This window comes from Gadus morhua, chromosome 20, assembly GCF_902167405.1.
Source record: "Gadus morhua chromosome 20, gadMor3.0, whole genome shotgun sequence".
NCBI lineage: Eukaryota > Metazoa > Chordata > Actinopteri > Gadiformes > Gadidae > Gadus > Gadus morhua.
Genome location: NC_044067.1, coordinates 8,621,558 through 8,641,983, shown reverse-complemented (window position 1 = coordinate 8,641,983; position 20,426 = coordinate 8,621,558). Strand labels below are relative to the sequence as shown.

General features: G+C 41.4%; 2 protein-coding genes across 2 annotated transcripts; one reads left to right on the top strand and one right to left on the bottom strand.

Annotated features, from left to right (window-relative positions):
- Positions 1-10,396: 10,396 nt before the first annotated feature.
- LOC115532812 (lysosome-associated membrane glycoprotein 1-like) lies at positions 10,397-15,839 on the top strand. Its single transcript, XM_030342707.1, has 6 exons — positions 10,397-10,716; positions 11,944-12,101; positions 12,599-12,736; positions 13,391-13,457; positions 13,876-14,043; positions 14,155-15,839. Exons 1-6 carry the CDS (start codon positions 10,668-10,670, stop codon positions 14,292-14,294), a joined length of 720 nt encoding a protein of 239 aa, XP_030198567.1. The 5' UTR covers positions 10,397-10,667; the 3' UTR covers positions 14,295-15,839.
- Positions 15,840-19,948, bottom strand: LOC115532809 (growth hormone-regulated TBC protein 1-A-like). Its single transcript, XM_030342704.1, has 8 exons — positions 19,772-19,948; positions 19,051-19,196; positions 18,802-18,960; positions 18,452-18,576; positions 18,017-18,113; positions 17,716-17,888; positions 17,213-17,398; positions 15,840-16,827 (listed from the first exon to the last, which is right to left on the bottom strand). Exons 1-8 carry the CDS (start codon positions 19,816-19,818, stop codon positions 16,732-16,734), a joined length of 1,029 nt encoding a protein of 342 aa, XP_030198564.1. The 5' UTR covers positions 19,819-19,948; the 3' UTR covers positions 15,840-16,731.
- Between the last annotated feature and the right edge of the window lie 478 nt (positions 19,949-20,426).

Here is a 20,426-nt window from a genome sequence, read left to right as displayed (position 1 = left end):
CCGTTCCTCCAACCCCCCCCCCCACCCCTGTTGAAATGTCATTGTTTTCGCTGCCACCAAAAATTGTAGTCCGCCTCTAACCCAGGTGAGACAGTCGTTGTCTTTCGTTTTTGTTTTCCTGCTACAGTGTCACACACACCGTAGCCAGACTGTTCTACCACAGACTCCCGCTCCAAGCCCAGAGTCACCACTGTGGTACCACTGAGCTGTTTGTCTTGTTCACTTTAATTTTTTTGTGAGTGTCTGTGTATGTATATCTATATAGATATATACTATGTATCCTTTCTAATTCAGAATTAGCTCTGGAATACTTTCTAACCAAAAAGTCATGATTATTTCTTTTTCAACTTTCTAACCACCAAATTGTTAACCATTAACAATACTCATCATCACTAAAGGGGGCTTGTGCGTCCCCCAAATAATAGTTTATCTATCGGGTACTGTTGGACAGACCCATACCAAATTCATATCAAAGTTATGTCTTCTAGGACGTATGATTTAGTTGTTTTTTATGTTTTTCTTTTATATATCTTTTTTTTTTTTTAAGCGTCTAAATCTAATATCAACCTAAAATGAATCGTTCAACTCCTATATCACTTTCTAACTGTGGTTATAAGGCTTTAAAAACGAGTAATAAGTGGCCGATGTGACGCTTGTTGCTTTAAGGGTGCGAAGGAGCAGACGTGTCCCTTCAGTCCACTCTGTCTGTAAACACTGAGCTCTACACGCCGCAGCAGTGGCGTGACCGCCACCCAGTTGGCTTCTGTTTGTAAACTGGCCGTCTGGGCGCCGACCATAGACACTGATCGGGGCTCGACTCCTCACGTCGAGAGCTTTAAAGCGGCGCCGCACACAAGCGGCACGTTCCGAACGAGGGTGTCGACGAAGAAATATTATCGAATTATTATCATTATTATTCTTAGTTGATGATCGTGGTGGTTGAACTGTCGGGCTTCAGTGGGTGTGTGTGTGTGACCGGGTCCCCACAGGGCCCCCAGTCGCCAGAGGGCACAGGCTGTGCTGCAGTCGGCACGGAGGGCCACGATCATCACACTAACACATTGGGTAGGTGGGTTGTTTTTTTTGTTGCCTGTTTTTTTTACGTACCGTCGTATCTACTTGTGCACAGTATCTGTACCAAAAAAAAGGAACTGGATCATTGAGCTGCAGTCTGCCTGTTGTATGAGGTGTGAAAAATCTGTTGGCGTTTTTTTTTTTTAACGGTCCTTTTTTAGGTTGCAGTCGTTTGACTGGCTTACTTCAAGAAATACCAAAAATATTTGTTAAAACAATTGTGTAGTTTAGCATAGCCTAGTCGATATATTTATTAATACAACATTTCTCATTGTCAGCAAACTATAGAAATGCAATATTTTGATCATTTTCCAAAGATAACTTTTTAAGTTTTTTTCCTTGCTCAGCTTTTAATTGGCAGCACAAATTACCAAATATGGGTTTGGCAGGTCGGGGCATGAGGAAGCGGTTTCCTTCCGCTTAGTTTCTATAAATAACCTGGGTGGGAATTTTTAATGGTTTTATAATTTTGGGCCCTCTTTAATCTTGTTCGGTTCTCTGATTCCTACAGTGAACATGGTCTAGGCTATTTTTAGTAGCGGTTTTGAACTATAATAACGCTTTTAGGAGAACTTGTCAGTTTTCGGTTGGATTTTTAAGTTTTCCAAAAGAAAAATAAGAGAAAATCTAGCCATAATACTAAAGCTTAAACCAAAGTGGTTTTTTTCATGCGCTGGTGTGCCTCCGATAGCACGCATGTTACTGTTGACCGTTACTCCCATGCCTCCGTCAACCACCCCCCTCTTTCACTCATACTTGCGTTCTTCGGTGGTTGTTGTTGCTGCTTAATAAGGACCACAGGAAGAAAACTTAGCTTTAACCACTTGCTGCTTTCAGCGTCTATGAAAGCCTCGTCTGTTGGCGGGAGGCCTGCATGACCTCCTATAGCTTTACCGCTGCATCCTGGGAAATTCAGGTGCAGCGGACCAGCCCCCCCCCCCCCCCCCACTGTGAGAGTGCAGGGAGCAGCAGATCAGTCTCTAAACCTGTCTTCTTGGAGACCGCCTGCGCCACCCCTTCCCATTCCCCAACGTGCGTGTCCCTAAAGAGACACGGCGGTAGCTCGCTTGATTACACCTGCTAAACCACGCTTGTACCATGCCAAAGTATCTGACCCAACCTGTTAGACGAAGCCGTGCGGATAATGTGCTGCACCTTCAGCCCCCACCTCCTCCTCCATATCCCTTCCTAGAATCTCCTCACGATTTTACTACTGCTAAAGAGGAGTCAAATTAACAGCCACCGGTGGTTATTCAAAACACTTGACCGCAGTGAAATGTGTCCATTGAAGTCCTTCTTTCTACTGGCAAATTACTATTGTCTGAATATACCTCAGCAGCACTTGGACGCAAGTTCTTTACTAGAAATGTCTTGGCTGGAGAAGCGGTGTGGAATGTACAAGCACTGTCTGGCTTGCCATTTCGAAATTGATAGTGAACCACGAATAATAATTAAAAAAAATACTAAGACAACTTACTACTGCTATTTTCTAGTACTACTATTTATGAGGTATTTCCAGGTTAAACTGTTATTTTGCGATCCTTCTTGCCAAAGTGATAGCCTCTCTCTCCGCAGCCTGGCCGGTGTCTTGCTGCTCACGTTTCTGGCTCCTCAGACCAGCGTAGGCTCTGAGGACCGGCCCTCTGTTAGTGTTGTTTGTACCCAAGAGTTTGAAGAGTGCGCTAGCAAGGTGTACCCAGTAGCCATCGTCACCATTGGGTTGTTACTGAAATATTTATCCGAGGAACGACGTAAGAATTAGATTTCTTTTCTCTTTTTTTTCTTTCTCTCTTCATTCTATACATATAATATATATATATTCAACACATGTAAGATATATTCATATTTTATATTTGAACCAGTATGTTATCAAGACTGAATGTAGTGTTTATCATTCGTACTAAAAAGAAAAAATCTTCCCCTAAATACTTCCTTTTTATTATTGCAGAATTAGCAGAACTTTTTTTGAAAACTGTCTAGACCAAAAAAGAAAGTACAAGAAGACTTGAGAACATGCTTGTGTGGGCAGTGGGCACACAGGAGCCGCTGCCAGTTCTGTCTGTCTGTGTTAATAGGTGCAACCTTTTCAGTGGCAGTGGCGAGTAAAGCCGTGCTCTGATTGGACGCACTGCATGGAAGTTGGGAAGATGGAGACTCACAAACCATCCTCGTTCTTAATCTCAGTTTTATATAGTTTGAGTTGTTCTTTTGAGCTCTCGTGGACTTGATTTGCCGTGTCGTCTTTAACAATCATTCGATTTTTATTATTTTTTATTACTTTATGCCTTTAATTGTTTTGTATAGTGTCTGTGTGTGTGAGGGCAAGATCACTGGCTTACTTCGTTTGAAAATAACAAAAAAATATTAACTATCATTTATGCCTTATTGTTATGTAGTAGACAAACGCATTGTAGCATTGTTGTTGTTGATGTGTGTCTGCGGGGGGAGCTGTCCCCATCTGGTGTAGGGACCAGCTAGTGCATTGTTTTCACTGAAACAGTTCAATGTACGATGGGCATTTTGTGTGCTGTCCTGACGTGATTGCGTTGCAACCTATAGTTGTATAGGTGTGACTCCAAACAGGCAGCAGATGCCTGTGTAAAAGCTTTACTAATAACTCCAGCAGGTGTGTATGTGTGGGGGTGTGTGTGTGTGTGTGTGTGTGTGTGTGTGTATGTGTGGGAGCACATATTTGGATTGGATTACAGAGAAAATAGGGAGGGCATCCAGCAAACCATTATGGTGCACCCCCCCCCCCCCCCCCCCCCATCTTCCAAGATGTGTTTGAGGGATGTTATACAACTGAAATGAGAACCTGCCTGTCTTCATTAAACCAAACAGTGGGTTCCCCTACCGAGTTCTTTTTAAGTTTTGGCTCGATTCGTTGCAAAGAAAAAGATTATTTTGATAGGTCAAGATCTGTTTTTCTTTGTTTTTACTAATTTGGTTTCCACTCTGTACTGAATGTTTGGTCTCGCGCAAGGAGCCGCCGGACATCGCCGTGGCCTGAATGCTTTTTGATTCGGTCGGGAATTCAGTGATCACTTTTCTAACGCTAAATTATGGATCGTTGCGTCTCTTTTCAGTAGGCCAAGACGGTACCACTTGGCTAGCCGCTTTACCGTTGGTTTAATGTTCAAAAGGTGGGAAACCTGTATGGCAAGGGAGCTGTTGTATACCTCATTTCTATCACGAAGAACGAGTCAAACTTGCTTTAATCTGTAGTAATAATAGTGATATAAAAAAAAGAGAAAAAAAACTAAAAATAACATACGATATCGTTGGAGAAGCCCACGCGCCTGCCAGTTATAGAAAGGGGTTGTGAGATGCCTTCACCAGGGAGAGACTGTACATGCCAGTATCGCTTGTTCTTTTTTTTTTCTAACCCCCCCCCCCCCTCGAGGTCACAAGTAAACCCTCATGGTTTACATTTTTTTTCAAGCAGTCTTTAAAAATGTTTTATTGTAAGATATATGTATATAATTTATTCATTTTATTTTTATATGCGTCAGAGCAAAACCACACGCCTTGCTTAAAATATTTTTGGTTATGTTTTGTGTTTTTAAGTAGTGGAATGCTTTTCTATGCCCCGCCACCCTATATAACATATATTCCTATGATTTGACAATCCTTTCTTGTTTGATTCCGTTATGGTACATGTATAAGTCTCCCTGGGTGATTCGTATATCACAGCTCTGTTTGTAGTGCTCTTTTCTGTGGTAACAACAACATTAACCAAAGACTAATAGTGATTGTATGTGGAAGTACCTTTACCCCTCCCTGGCTTCCGGCCACTGCTTGACATCACATTGCAACCCAAGTGCCCATCGGTGTTGGTTTAGCATTTTGAGCCCAAAGACAGTCGTGTCTGCTGACATGGGAGTGGTACAGTTAGGGTGGGTATTCATGGGCTTCTCCAGCAGATCAAAAGTAAACCAATCCGGTGATGGCTGCGTGATATTTGTTAATACACACTGAGGGTTAATCCTGTGCACACTGTAAATGCTCAGGACCTAATATCTGTCTGTCTTCATCGCTGTTGCTATAGGTTACTTTTTGCCCCTTTCCTAAAGACCTTACCCCGTAGATGCTCTGTCGCTGCCTCTTCCGTACACACTGCGTCTGTCTGTGCCCCCCCCCCCCCCCCCCGTACACTGTATTCCCTAGCGTGCTCGTCGTGATCCCGGGTGCACGTCTTGTCGGTTTCCCGCAGAATTCTACCGCTTCACTCTCTTGTTGTCCAAGCTTCGCTTTTGACCTCATGTCTCTCTTGTGTCTTGGGGGGGCTCCGCTGTGACACTATGCATCACGATGCAGCACCCTGCCGGAGCTGCGTCCTACTGGCTCACGGGGCACCTGACTTCTGGCCCCGGCGAGTTTCGGTGACGCCGTTTCTTTGTTGTTGTTGTTGTTGGTGTTTTTTTTATCTCAAAGCTATTGTTACACGTGTGGTCGCAGGATCTCACAAGCCGATATCCCAAAGCAAAAATCCAAATATTTAACTTTTGACAAATGCAGATACCAAAGATGACTCTCTGTTCTGTGTCTCTTGATCTCTCTCGGTCCTTCAACCCACAGCTTGTGTATTAAGAGACAAACCCAGCACTGGCTTTTGTCATAGCCTCAGTAATTCCAAAGCTTAGATGTATATTTTGGTATATTTCTGAGAAACCTAAGTGGGGGTTAAAAAAGGTCTGTTCAACTTCTTGTTAGTCGTATCTCTTTTTTCTTTCACAGCATGGAACTAATTGCAGAACTGTCTTACTCTTGGTAGGTTAAAGAAATAGTATTTTTGTATGTTTTTGGGTGTGTTGTGTGTATGTGCGTGTGTGATATCGGTCCCCATCCCAAGTGAACATGGTTAAAAGAATAAGAAAAGAAAAAAAAATAAGGTAAACATGTACATATTTCTTCTGTTTGTGTATCTGGAGGGGAAGGCATTCTGTAAAGGCATTGCGTTCTCTGTTGGTGAGTCGGGGCCGAAACTAAAGGAATGGCTCCCAGTTCTCATTTTCTCTTCTAAATCTGAATCTGACTGTCCATAGAACTCTAAATACCCACACTGTCGTCGTGAACCTGAAACCTGAGTCTTTCGGTGTCACTACGGATGCGAATCCTGCTCAGCAGAAATAGAAGGGAGGGAGACCCCCTTCTGATGCGACCACAAAAGGCCTTCAGGGTCGGAGACGTAGAAAAGGAAGCTTGGGTAGAAACCGTATGTGAATCAGGATACGTAGTCGATATTTTGATGCATTTGTCTGCTGTATTTTTTTTGTTTTTTTTATACACATATAAAGATCTTTTACTGTAAACTGTACAGTTCTCTTTTGTTGTCAACATCATTAAACCATTTTCAAAGTGTTTTAACATGTTGTACCGTGTTTTAATTGTTCTTATGCAGGAGTATTGTATGTATAGGCTTACATGGGAACGGCCGAAAGAAGATTCAAGAGGATAGCTTTACAGAACATTTAAATTAAAAGGGAAATCAATTGGAAATGCATGTCCAACTAAAACCAAGCGTAACTGCAGACGTCAGCGATGATGCAACTGAGGGGCGGCCGCGGCGCTACTGGAAGGCAGCGACTCATAGGCGTCCATAGTGCTGATGCGATTTGACTGGGGAGAGAAATACCCATGTTGAGGAATCATAAAAAAAATATGTCGGAACACCTTTTTACCAAGAAATTGACCAACCTTGTATATATATATTACCTATTATATATACCATATATTGTACTGGTGTGAGCCTACTGAAGTGATTGAATAATCAAAAATGGGGTATTGCCACAAACCCAAGTTGTTGCTTGTCTAAACATTTTACTTCCTCTGTACACCACATACCCTTCAGGTGTCTTCAAGGGGAGACTTGGAACATGAGAATTGTTGCTTACCCCATCAACTTGGCGCTTCTTTTTCTTACGAGATTGTTTCTAGAAAAAAAATGGTGTATTTCATCATTTGGGTTCCTAGGAGATGTTTGAGACTGGTATATGTTCATATACTTTATTTGATAAACTTACCATTTCTTGTAATTCAATGACAGGCTGACCCACATTGCCCCCTTCGCTTTGAAGATCCTAGAAATTAAAAAAGATTAAATCATATCTGAGATAAGAATGTAGCCCGCAGGTGCCCTTTGAGCATTCTTGTCTTCAATGTTTTTTGTGTTTTGTACTCAATTGGTGTATGTAATCGCTAACTCCAATCTAGAATGAAAAACTAAATACAATAAATGTGGGCCTACATTTCAACTCAGGATTAGCAGCTGGTGTTGTGGAGAAAAGTTTTGGTCTGAAAGTGTGGAGATGAGTGGGTCAGGCTTAGCTCAGGAGGTAGAGCAGTTGTCTTGAAACCAAAAGGTTGCTAGTTCAATCCCCAGAGCTCAGAGTGTCCCTGAGCAAGACACTTAACCCTGACTGCTCCTGACGAGCTGGCTGTCACCTTGCATGGTTTACTCTGCCGTCGGTGTGTCAATGTGTGTATTAACCGATGTAAGTTGCTTTGGATAAAAGCGTCTGCTAAATGCCATAATTGTAATTGGAGAAAAAATGTACTTACCATTTGTTTAGGAAAATACTGAAAAAGTTCAGAACATTTGATTAGATGAGAAAACTCACAGAAAAGTTTAATAAAATAATCATTTTGACAAGTGGGGCCTATGCACATTTCACAGTTTGAACAAATTGACCGGGGGGGGTCAATTTTTTATCTCAGCCTGTTGGTTATTGCCAATGAAATTAGAAGTTGAAACATTGAAGTTGTGCTGAATCTCACCTTGATATTGAAAAACAGGGCTGTCACAATAATGCAGTAACAAAGGAGAATCCCGTCCAGCATGTAACAGACGGCAGGGTCATTCAAATAGGCCTCTGATGGAAACACAAGGAAATACTTCAACTATGGCTAAAATAAGTATGTGCATGTAAATGTCAATTCTCTTGCTTTTGGGAAATGTAAGAGTAAGTAACGCACACCTGCCTGTTAAAAAAAGAGGACTTCCTGTCACAAAGGGCTACATGGCCTGCTATTTCACTGAGGCCGTTGTGGTGAAGCCTGCTACGTGACAACTTGGCCATGGATACTGAATATGCGCTTAATAATTCGAAATGGGTTTAATTTCCATGGCCATATTTTATTACATACAAAAATAAGTTATATAACAATTCACAAAGGTGGTGTCGGTTAATTCCATCTATTTTTTGTAACATGAAATTGTACTGACTTTAACTACAGATTCTAACTTGTTTATGACACCTACAGATATTTAGATTGTTTGTTCCTATATTTGATGTATTTTATCTGAAAATGATATGTCCATAGATATATTATTGTTGCTTTATGACACTTTAATACTTATTGCTAGGTTATTAATGGTTTTATACCCTTATTTAGAATAATAATTAATAGAAATTACAATTTTCCAGAAAATGTAGAATATTAGCCATATCTAAATTTTGATTTTGTTCAGATTTCTCTTCTTTAAAATTTGACATGCAGTCCGCTATAGCATATTGCTACTCACATCATTATAGGGAAATGTTATTCAATTACATGCACAGAGGTTTTGAGTGTGTCTTTGATCATTCAGATTAATCTAACAAACAATAATATATAAAACATCTATTTTAAAGTTTTGTCCTGTTATACATATCCTACATGATTTCAATTTATTATTTATTATTGATTGTATGCATGCCCTCAGCTCTGATCATCTTTTGTCGATCGATGGATTTTTGTTATATGTCATTAATATAGGAGGAAACGGTTAAGTGATGTGTAATTCAGTACACTGAAAGGAAATCCAGATTAAGTTTACTAGATATTCATGTGTCTAACCGCCAAGACATATACGCACGCAGCAAAAAAAATCGTTAGTTCATTGTATATTTAATTCATAAATTAATTAAATATATTCATAAATATATTCATACATTGAAGCCCTTTTGAGTGCGAGAAAAGCGCTATACAAATACAATGTATTATTATTATGATCATTATAAATCCTGTACGCAAAACTGCAAACTAACTCAACAGAAATATGCATTGGAAACACATTATTTAATTTAAAAAAAGGTGCACCTACCTGTTGAATAGATGAGCATCAACACAACGAAAAGCCCCATCATATATCTCCTCTGTGTGTTTGTCATGTTGCTATCTTAACAAGCAGGCTACGATAATGTCTTTCTCCCCTATACGATGTTGAAGACTTTGTGGTGCACCCATGTCGCGTTGTGACACAGTCTAGTGTTTCCCTTCACTTTGATCACAGGAAGAGGCTGCACTGGCACCAAAATACCTGCCGTTATGGACGGATGTCTTGTTTTGTTTCCATCGCCCAAGCATGTTGAAATCATTCACAGGTGCATTTGTGATTGCCCAACATAGCACATCAGAAAAACAGAAAACATGCAAGTTCAGTTCTAAGCTGGTTTGCACCCAACCATACAGCAGGCTTAACAAGCATATCAATTAATATAGTCTCCTTTCAACAAAAGCGTTACAAGGATCCTCCGTTACGCCCAAACCATTAGGCCTTCATAGCTGGTTTATTGTGTTGGTATATCATCAAAGTTAACAGGCCAATAACTACTTATTTTGACTCTTCTTCTACTTCTCTTAGATTGTTTATTTTGAATACTTTTTTATTCCAACTCGTAACTAAATTTTAGGTTGGTGAGAAACACAAATATTCAGAAGAATAATGGTAATTAATATCTACATTTGAATTGATTTTCTTGTAAGGTGACTAGTTTGTGTAGGCCTATGTTTATATAATACAAATTGTTAAAATCAGAAAGATAAATATAATTATAAATATATATAATATAAACGTCTCATTGATGTTAATTGTCAATTATTTTCTCATTTTTTTCACTGCCATATTTGTGTAAAGTGATAGAAATAGAACAGGGGTAAGTCATTAAGTGGAAAAAGAAGTTGAACGGATAAGAGAAGACATCTTGACAATAGTAGGCCCATGTCAAAAAGTAGGCAGACGTCAAATTCTTAGGGTCATTTTCGCTGACCTCAGTGCCATGAAGTGAAGCAGGCCGGTTCTAGAAAAGCGTAGAGCAAACTAACGATAAGCATTAGGCTCGATTATTGAGTATAACTTTTTTCCTTTGCTTACATTATTATTATTATCGTATTATGAACGCACAACTAGGTGGACGAATTAAATTGAACAGTATCGAACTAAAAAACGATGATGAAAAAAGATACGTCACATGAGCTGTGTGGGCGTTCCTTACATGCTCCTTCACGTGACCTGTCTGGGCGGTTTTATACCCTCCGTCACGTGACCTGTCTGAGCGTTTGTTATATCCTTCGTCACGTGATTCAGGAGTCTTTTAGCTGCTGGTAGAGCAACCACCACTAGGAATACATTATTATATCGGCGCTGTGATTTTCAGCGCGGACAATTTTGCAGTAGCAATCTCCGTTTGGTTTATCTTAATGTCCATAAGATAGGTGGTTGTTGCTACGAAGAGGTTGTTTGGCTTAAAATCTGGTAAATTTACCTGTGCGTTATTGCCTGCTAGCCGATTCTCGTTTTGTCTGCTAGCACTGAGCGATCTGAAACCAACATGATGCGGTTTACTTTTGTATTGTCTGCACTTTTCATTGGACTTTTGGGTAAGTATTTTTACATTTATTAAGCTGACCAACCCTGTGCGTAGCAGAGTTTATCATACATGATGCTACCGATAGAAAAGTTCTCTCCAAGGTGTCCAAATAAAGTCCAGATGAGCTGCCGCAGGTCGTGCTGCGTTTCAGCTGCTCAAAGCAACATTTCTTTACTGAGACATTGATTTGCCTAACCGTCTTTCAATTTCAGTGACAAACGTCAGAAACGTGTAATTTATTATTAATGCTTCGAAGTTCTTTTTTAAATTTCGATCGAATCACTGGTCTTTGGAAAGATTGTTGCGTCATTAGACACATTTTATTAAGGAATAATCGTAAACAAGTTTGCTGGAATTGCAATTGTAGGTTTCGTTGAAGGCTTCTGATTTTAATCAGAACAACAATGCAGATCGCAATTTCAATGCGGGCTGTGGTCCGTGTGCGCATGCGCGTTCTTCTGTTTGTTTGTGCAAGAGTTGACAATCACGTGGTTATTATTGGAAATTACCGATATGTTTAATAACTGCCTACATCTTGCCATAGTTGAATTCGCTCTTTATGAAATCTAAAATGTTTTTACTCTAATTCTAGATCAGACGGATGTTCAAAACGTGGGCTAGATTAGGGTATTATTGATATTTAGAATCTTCATTAGTTATCAATCATGTGGGGTACATTTCATTAGGATTGTACTGCTCGACTCCTGTCATGTGTATGTTGGGACGACCAGGTAGGAGGGCAATAGTGGCTAACGGCTAATGGAATACAATATGGCCATGAGACATGCCACTGACAGTAGGAATGTATTAGTATTGTCTGGTAGAGTCTGATTTGCTATATTCAACACTTGTTAACTTCGAGTTGGATCTATGTATGTATGTATGTATGTATCTATCTATCTATCTATCTATCTATCTATCTATCTATCTATCTATCTATCTATCTATCTATCTATCTATATCTACTTGAACAGATGCATGTTAACAGTTTCTAAATATTTCCAGACTTTGCTTTGGATATGCAGGGGTTTGATCGACATATGTTCGTTTGTTCACCTATCACTTACACAAAACAAATTATTTATTCCCTGTATAATAGTGTTTTGCTCAGCAGGCTTTAGATAACGGGTTCTGGGGTAGTTCTATGGCAAAATGTATTGTAATGTTTCCCATTTAGGTGGTTTAATGGGAATCGCCGCTTCACTGTGCTAATGCCTCCATCTTCATACCCTAACAGCTGCTGTTCTGCACCAGAGTGTAGCCGCTGATGCCAACACTGCCGGCACTCCAGCATGGGGTAGCTACAATGTTACCAACGGCAATGGATCCATCTGTCTGATGGCCGCCATGGGCCTGCAGCTCAACGTCTCCTACCACTCGGCCTCCGATAATAAGGTGACGCACACTTCCTCTCACTGTGGTGTCGGACAGACCGGGTCTCTATGTTGCATAATGCAGAACTTTTTGTAGTGACAAGTCCTCTGCTCTGTTGTAGACTGAAAAACTAGGCGTTGGTGCCTGGAGGAAGGGCTTTATGATTATGGACCGATTAAAATTACAATTTGTAACTTTACTTGATTATTACACGCACACTTGATTATCTCTGAATTAATTTCAGGGGACAAAATTGTGATTTTGATTTTCAATTAATTATGCAGCCCTAGCGGGATATAACAATAACTACTGGGAAAACATTATCACTGTGATTTTTGAATTGAGTTGTTCTCTCGTCAAACATTGTTGAACTCCTGCTGTGCAACCTGTGCCAGGCATGGGCGCGGTGAGATACCGTTGAGCTCACTATTGAACCATGCAATATCAATACCTTGAGGCCTGTCTATGTAACGCATGCCTTCACACGTCGCCCTGGCCGCGCTTCTCTGTGTTCCCAGACTGTGGCATCAGTGATCAACCTTCAGCCCAACGCGACCTCCGCGTCCGGCGCCTGTGAAACGGAGACCGCCACCCTGATCCTTTCCAGTGATTGGGCCGACGGGCAGAAGACAAACTTGACTTTCGTCTTCTCCTTGGTGGGATGAAAGTCTTGGTCATGTGCCCTGAAAGTCCTTTCCTCTTTTTAGATGCTTCTGGTCTGCACTTTCATGTGCTGCATATAGTTGACCACTAGATGGCGTCTGAAGAGTGCAAATTGTATGAGATTTATCTGCGATGTCCCAGGAAGATGAATTTCCATCTTGTCCTTCTTACTGTAAGGGTTAACGTGGCCTGTTGACAGCCAGCCATGCTCGTTGAGATGATTGAGGGTTATTATGATTGAGGGCTATACAAATACAATTTAATTTGATTGTCCCGATGCAAAGATTGCAGTAAACACAGTTCAGATGCCATGAAGCTTGGGCCCTAAATCTAACTACCTAATTGTCTATTTCCACCCATCCTTGCATTCATGTATTTTATTGGTTAAGATGATGGATGGCCTGCTCTTTAATTCAAGGTCCTATCGATATCACACCTGGGACAAATCTGTCCCAATACAATTTTTCAAATTTGTATAGGGGTGTTTTATACAAAAAGCAGAAATCTGGCAACACGGCGAAGGGATGGGAACTACCACCATCCAACATGATGATGCTTTTGAACCACACCTGGTGCTGACAACAGAATGATTGTATTGACTGAATTGAGTGGGTTTTAATTCTTCTTTTCCTCCATTCTTTTTCCAGAACACTACTTCAAAGAAATACCACTTGAGTGGTGTGAATTTGTCGGCTGTGTTGCTCGACATGAAGGGTGTGTACGCAACCGGGCCCTACCTATAACCAGACCGTTGCCTTCCTCTGTCACCCTCAGTCCTTTCCTAAACTCTCAACGCTCCTATGAAACGGGACGTTTGAATTGACATACTACTTGTATTCTTTCCTTTTTAAATTTTCAAATTGTCAACCCTTAATAAGGGTACATAAATGAACTACTTTTTACATTGATTAATGCAATTATAAGCATTAACAGCTATCAACTGCTAACTAATGGGCTAGTCATGTACTAACCGCTACGCTGATGCTATAAAGTAATGTTTATTACTGCATGAACTAAGGTTTAGTAATGGTAAATGAATAGACCCTTACTGTAAAGTGCTGCCAAAACGTTTAAAATCAAACGTTCATCATTCTAGAGGATCATTTGAAGTTCTGATTGTTGCCTCCCTCAGATCCCCCCTTGTTGGTCGGTAACCCCACCCTGAACTACCTGCCAGGGACCCTGGACCACTCGTACATGTGTCGCGACCAGCAGACGCTGACCGTGACCCAAGGCTTCTCCATCCACACTTACCAGCTGCATGTGCAGCCCTTTGGCTACAACGGAGAGTTCGGACCAGGTGTGTAGGTTTTGAACTTTAAAGTGAATCCCTATTGTGCAGGATCTCTACCTCTGTCCCAGGCCACCTGACCAATGGTTGTTCTCGTCCCCAACGTCTTATCTGTTGCAGCTGAGGAGTGTCAGCTGGACATGGATGACATGCTGATCCCCATCATAGTGGGAGCTGCCTTGGCCGGCCTGGTCCTAATCGTCCTTGTGGCCTACCTGATCGGCAGGAAGAGGAGCCACGCTGGTTACCAGACCATCTAAGACAGCCGGCTCTATCGCTTTCCTCAACTTGACCACTATTTTACCCATATTCATGCCCCGTTCGCATGCACATGCAGACCACACAAGTGTTCGTTTTTACACACACACACACACACTCACACACACAGACACGTGCGCACAAACATGCAACACAGTAGAACCCGCTACTTTAAATACCTCTTATTGTTCTACCTGGCACTCTACTTTCTGGACGGGAGTTATTTTTTCCAACCCAGTTTTTGGCTACTTTTCTTTTGGTACTTTTTACATTTGCAAATGTCATGAGTTATTTTGGGTTTTATTAAGGTTGTGCTTTCTTAACTGAAGTGCTCTTATGCGTCAGTTAGGACTTTGAGAGATCGTGGAGGAAGGGAGAATAGGAATCTTCCCTGCATAGTTCGGTGTCACAAATATGACAGAGTTGGTTGGGTCCACTTAATTTAAAGCGTTAAATCTTCCACAGCCTTCTCTTGCCTTCCAATGCAGCGTTTAGGTTTTCGAATCGTGTAATATTTATTGATTCTTGGAAAAAACGGATTCTGAGGGGAATGCTTTGGGAGCTGTTGTAGTGTCAATGTAAAGGGAATGTAACGGATTGGCAGCTTAACTCAATCCTCTTTTTAAAAGAAAGGTGTCCAGTTTCTACTCTGGACAACCCGTACGCATGTTTAGCTTTACTTTCCCGCAGAAACTCCTTGATGGAGCTGCTGGAGAAGAAAAAAGCCCCCCCCCCATAAATAACACCATGATGATGTGACTTAAGTTGGTTTTTGTTGCTGTGCCATGCTCTGGCCTGAGCCTCAGCCATACCCCATTATCTACTGTGTGTGGATTCTATAACTACATTATTAGTGATTAGGTTGGAGTCTTCCATGTTGAAAGGTCAAATGGCAATTAGGTGAATTATGCACATAACATCGGATGTCATTGTGGCGTCCTCAACGACATGCACGTGGTGCTGTCGTCGTGGAAGTTGACCGATTTTGTGATTGCGGAATTGAATGGATTCTCAGGATTACTTGGTAACGTAGTGACTGTTACCAAGAGGTTCTGACGTGTTGTATGGAGGATGTTTCTCTCGGTCGTAGCCCGGACGTTCGGTACCAGGGAAGACCTACATAGTTTGTCCATGTTGCATATGGCAAAGGGAAATGCACCAAGGACATCCAGTGGTGAACTTGTCTTTAAAGAAGAAAAAAGGCCAAAACATAATTTCAGTTTTTATTCAGTGCCTTCCCTCCCATGACATGAGTAGGATATATAACTAGTGGTTAATGCCAATTCACAAGGTACTCACCCAACTGGAAGCAGTGCTCGCTGCCATTTGAGACATTTCCTTTGTTGTCTTAATCATAAAGTGGCCAAACTGTACTTTCATTATTCTCCTCAATGATGCATGGTTTGACGTGAGAGGGGAAAGTACAAAAAGTAATATTTCTTCATCTAGAAGTGTATCCATGTAGCGATTTAATATGGTTTTAAATTTGGAATGTTTGATTTTTTTCTTTTTTTGAAGAGCGTAATTAAAGAGACAAAACAAGGAAATGTTGTACTGTGGTTTTGCCTCATGTACAATTTATTACATTCACAATTGTACAGAGTTTTGAAAAGTGATTTGTATCATAAATACTATGCATCTTCCTGGTGTTTTTGTAGCCGTAGATACTGTAGACTGTGTGGGATTTCCTCCTGCGTAGGTGTGCCAGCCTGCACTAGTTTACAGAGAGAGCGGCACACTACAACATCCCTGGCAGGGATGCAAATGTAATGCGTGTGGAACACATTACACACATCCGAGATCCAACTTACGTGTATGTGAACTTTAGAAAAGTTTTTCTACTATTTGAATAGAATAGTAGTTTGAAAGCATTTCAAAAGGTAACAACAAATCAATTCATGATTAACCAGAAACAAGGAAGTAAAGTTGGACTGGTCAAATGCACACAGAAAAGGATCTTCCAAAAATAGTCATTAAAAAATACGTCTTTAGAAAGGGATGCAATTCCAAGCATGTCTGTATTTGTTCGTCTCAAGACCGTCTGTACTCCGACATTGACTGACTGACCCTGCTGGGGCTCCCACCGAACTAGCAACGGGTGGGCATGTTGACCATGCCTACCATTAATGTGTTTACACCTAGCGCCATATTTAAATTACTTTTACTAGGCATAGAGAGACATCTGCATTTTGTCGGTCTTATACATGCTACTTGAAAGGGTCCAAACCAAAGGGTATAGGTTTCCACATGTTGGAAATAAATTGAATTTAAGGACCAGGAATACGGATTCAAGTTCTAATATGGATTACATTGCAATAAGAAAGTGCTACAGTGGGATTTCTTAGGAAGACTTGTATATAATTTGCCATAGTGACTGCGGTGTGATAGTTACAGGTGATTGGAGAGGGCTAGCATGGTATGGAATCCAGGTCCTCTTGGTTATCTGGTCTCCTCCATGATGATGCGTTGTCGACACGATTCCCTCATCTTGGTAATGGTTGCCATAGACAGACTTCCTGGCTCTGCAAAGATTTTCTGAAACCATCATAGAAGAAGAAAAGGACTGTTGTATTTCAAGATTAAATGAATAGTGTATCACACAATGTAAACTAACAGCTGGACGCCTGGTTGGGCATTTAGAATATAGTTCAGCGTTTGGTATTAGAACGTAAGGCAAAGCCATATTCTGATTAGACACACTTGGGAGGTCAGCGTCAATCAGGGTCAAAGTTGAAATGTGTGATCTTTGTACACTGTGTCAAGTGATCTAATTGGACAATTCGAGCTGCCCGCTACGGCCAGGGTATCGCCAATGCTAGTTTGGGCTACAGCGCTCCATTCGCTAGGAATACATTGTTGAGGCTGTATTGGGACGTCATCATGCGTTCAGAGCAGTGGATTTAAAAATAAATTGTCCCACCTGCATAAAGTGGTGGCAGTCCTGGGTGAAGGGTCCCTTGGTGATGCTTTTGAAGCACTCACACACGTCCATGAGAGAACGAGCCATCAGGATCTCTGGCTGGTTGTGTCTGATGAGGGTCAAGGCCACGCGGAAAAGCACTTTGGAACCCTCGTAGAAAAGACAGTCCCATATCCGCAGAACCGTCTGAGCGTAAAAGAGAAATACAAACTTCCTTAATTCCCCATTGTTATTAATATTCTAAACAAAACGTTATTTTCCACGTCAACACACTGCTCTACTTGGATGTCTGGTGTATCAAGTGCAAAACAATGTGTTTTGGTTTTAATGCGAGTGAGCCGGACATTGTCCGGTTCGTGTCCTGAATCAGAATTGGATTCATCTAAACATATTTAAACAGAGGTGATCTCATCAAACAACACCCAGTCTGTGGCCACGAACAAACAAACCGTCATAATGATGCCTACCCCGCTCACGCAATCTCACGCCGCGCCCGAACCTACCTCTACAGGAAGCACGTCGATGTAGAGGCAGATGAACCACCGCGACACCACCAGGGTCCATATGCCGGGGAACTGGGTCATCAGCTGGCCCACTGCAGGGGCTTTGGCCTTCACCAGATCCCCCAGCACCTCCTGGTCGGTCTTCAGCCCCAGCATGGCTGGGCTGTAGTAGTCTACAACACGCCTTAATGAGATTATTTCACCGCTGTGTGTGTATGGGAATAGGAGGACTAAAGAGAACCATTGAGAGAGTTAGAAACGGAAAATGTTTCTAACTCTCGGTAAGCTGCTATAGGCATACCTGGCAATATTCTGCCTATCAATGCGTCCATCAACCAGAATGATTTCTCTTCGTCCTTAGTGATGATGAGGAGGTAACCCGCGATGAAGTTCATGCCCTGAAATGACGAGAGGGTGATGATCAGACAGGATCGGATCCATTCATAATTTACTTAGTGTGATCTGGGCTATGAACGGCCTGTAGTGGAGGTTCAAGCACTGGGATACTTCTGTGTGTGGTATGTTATAAAAGATACACGTTTTTGATTGTAATACGTAAATAAATACATTCTATTCGCATCCACACTTTAAAAACGTAACGTGGAGTCAGATATCTAAACGTATACATCTTAGGGAAAGTCCTGAATGAAAACTGGCTGGCCTTGTTCTTAAAGACAAACAGAGGTGGAGGAAATCAAACAAGGACAATATTTTTCCTTAAGTCTGTGCGTTCTACCTGACAGTAACCAACCGCCTTGTTGTGGTGTCCGTAGGCCAGCAGCACATTGTACAGCGCCGTCCTCTGGCTGGGCTCTACGGAGCTCTGGAAGAGGACGTTGTCAGGGAATGTCCTGTGCATGTCTACCATGGACAGAGGAGATGAAGTGAATCACCAGGTTGGAATCAAGTGGCACACAGATATAACTCCACTCCAATCCAAGGTTCAACACTATCAAAGAAGTCGCGCATAACTGCCTGATAGCCTTAACACACACATATCTGGAAATACGTGAATTCCTTGAACAATAGGTCCACTTCATGTGACCTCAAGGAGAACAAAGGTATTGCATTGCGAGGGCCGCTGACCTATATGGATGACCTCTTCCAGCTTGGGGTCGTGCTCCATGGCCAGCAGAGATTGGTAGAAACCTGGGTGGGACTGAAGCTGTTCTTGGGCCCCACTGGACACCATCCAGATCGTACTCCGATGCTCATTGGGTATGCCTTTACGCACATACCTTTTCACTTCGAGGTACAACAACAAATACAGATCACATCATATTCACATATCGTTAACATGTGAAGAGAAAAGCTGAAGCGGATACCAAAATCTACCTGTCAGATTTTTCTCAATGGGAGCTTTCCCCTGAAGAAGTTTGGACCATTTCATGGATCTTCTGTTGAGAACCACTCCATACTCATTCATGGCCTCTTCGTAGGATTCCCAGGCCTGAGGTATTGAGAACCCATATGCATCCACTCTAATGGTGTTTTAAAAACAAATGTACATAATTACATAAACTTATTACATAAACGGTTGATCACTCATGTTCATGGCTAGAACAGTTCAACACAGGCCTTCTTCTTTTCTAGCCTTATGTTATATTCTCTGGTGACTAGAACTACAATGAACTATGCCGGGTAAGGTTACTCTTGCTAGAATATCGAATGACAGTTGCTCAGTCGGCATTACATTACCTTTAGCCACACAAGGCATAATCACCAAAATACAAGCTCCCTAAAGAAGAGAATGGTAATGCGTTTAGATTAGAATAGTTGATGATGCAAGTCAATGTGTTGAATCAACCTAGAGTAGCAAGTGTCTAAAGTCTACAAAGTTAAATTGATCCACGGTTAATGCCCACAGTGTTGCGTAGTATTGACCTATAAATAATAGTGTTTAACAATATGCAGTGTATGGCCTACGGTCATTGTAAGATCTCTCGACGCATAACGACCCAAACCTAACAGATACCAACACCTATGGAGCCCTTGCAACGAATAAAAGTCACGGAAAGATGCGGCAAGTCAATCAACAGAACTGTACACCGCTTACCCGTCGTTGGGAAGAGACGTACCCTTCCCATTTGATTCCATGTCCATTAGGGCAGCGTACTTTCAAAAAGTACGTTGTTAAAGTAAGCGTCGGCCAATATTAAGCCTTAACAAAACAACGCTCTAGGGACAAATATTACCTTACGGGAGAGAGCGATCTAAAATTCAAACGTCACCCTTGCTGCAGCACAAGGGGGCGGACCCAATTTAAATGCCCAGGTAAGCCACAGGTAGCCCATCATTTGGGTGCATTTAAAAAAGTTGCAAATACTTGGGTATTATTTTGCCCTATGCTACTCAGATGTAACATAAACCTTTTTATTTATTTTTTACAAATTGAAGGCCTTTTGAAAGGAATTCAACATAATGGATGGGAATTTACCTTGAAATGAAACATATAAAGATGAAGTCCATAAACCTATATCATAAGATAGGATTTCTTTCAGAAAGGAAAGTAAATACATGTTTGATAATGGCAACATGTCATGCTTTATTTAATCCCTTTTTTAATATTCTAAACAAAATGATCTATTTCAATGACCAACAATAATGAACAATGTTGTAACATTGAATTTAAGAACATGAAAGTCCCATGATAATCGGAGTAGACCTATCCATTCAGAAGGCATATTTTGTCACCCGTCTGCGGTTAATCA

What these genes read in the sequence shown, in the direction of transcription:
- LOC115532809 (XM_030342704.1), bottom strand. Translation starts at nt 19,818, where the DNA reads ATGGACATGGAATCAAATGGGAAGGGTACGTCTCTTCCCAACGACGG. An exon ending in AGGCGGTTGGTTACTGTCAG is followed by an intron (nt 18,114 to 18,451) that starts GTAGAACGCACA and finishes TCGTCATTTCAG; the next exon opens with GGCATGAACTTCATCGCGGG. An exon ending in GATAGGCAGAATATTGCCAG is followed by an intron (nt 17,889 to 18,016) that starts GTATGCCTATAG and finishes GGCGTGTTGTAG; the next exon opens with ACTACTACAGCCCAGCCATG.
- LOC115532812 (XM_030342707.1), top strand. Translation starts at nt 10,668, where the DNA reads ATGATGCGGTTTACTTTTGTATTGTCTGCACTTTTCATTGGACTTTTG. An exon ending in TGACTTTCGTCTTCTCCTTG is followed by an intron (nt 12,737 to 13,390) that starts GTGGGATGAAAG and finishes TTCTTTTTCCAG; the next exon opens with AACACTACTTCAAAGAAATA. An exon ending in TGTGTTGCTCGACATGAAGG is followed by an intron (nt 13,458 to 13,875) that starts GTGTGTACGCAA and finishes TGCCTCCCTCAG; the next exon opens with ATCCCCCCTTGTTGGTCGGT.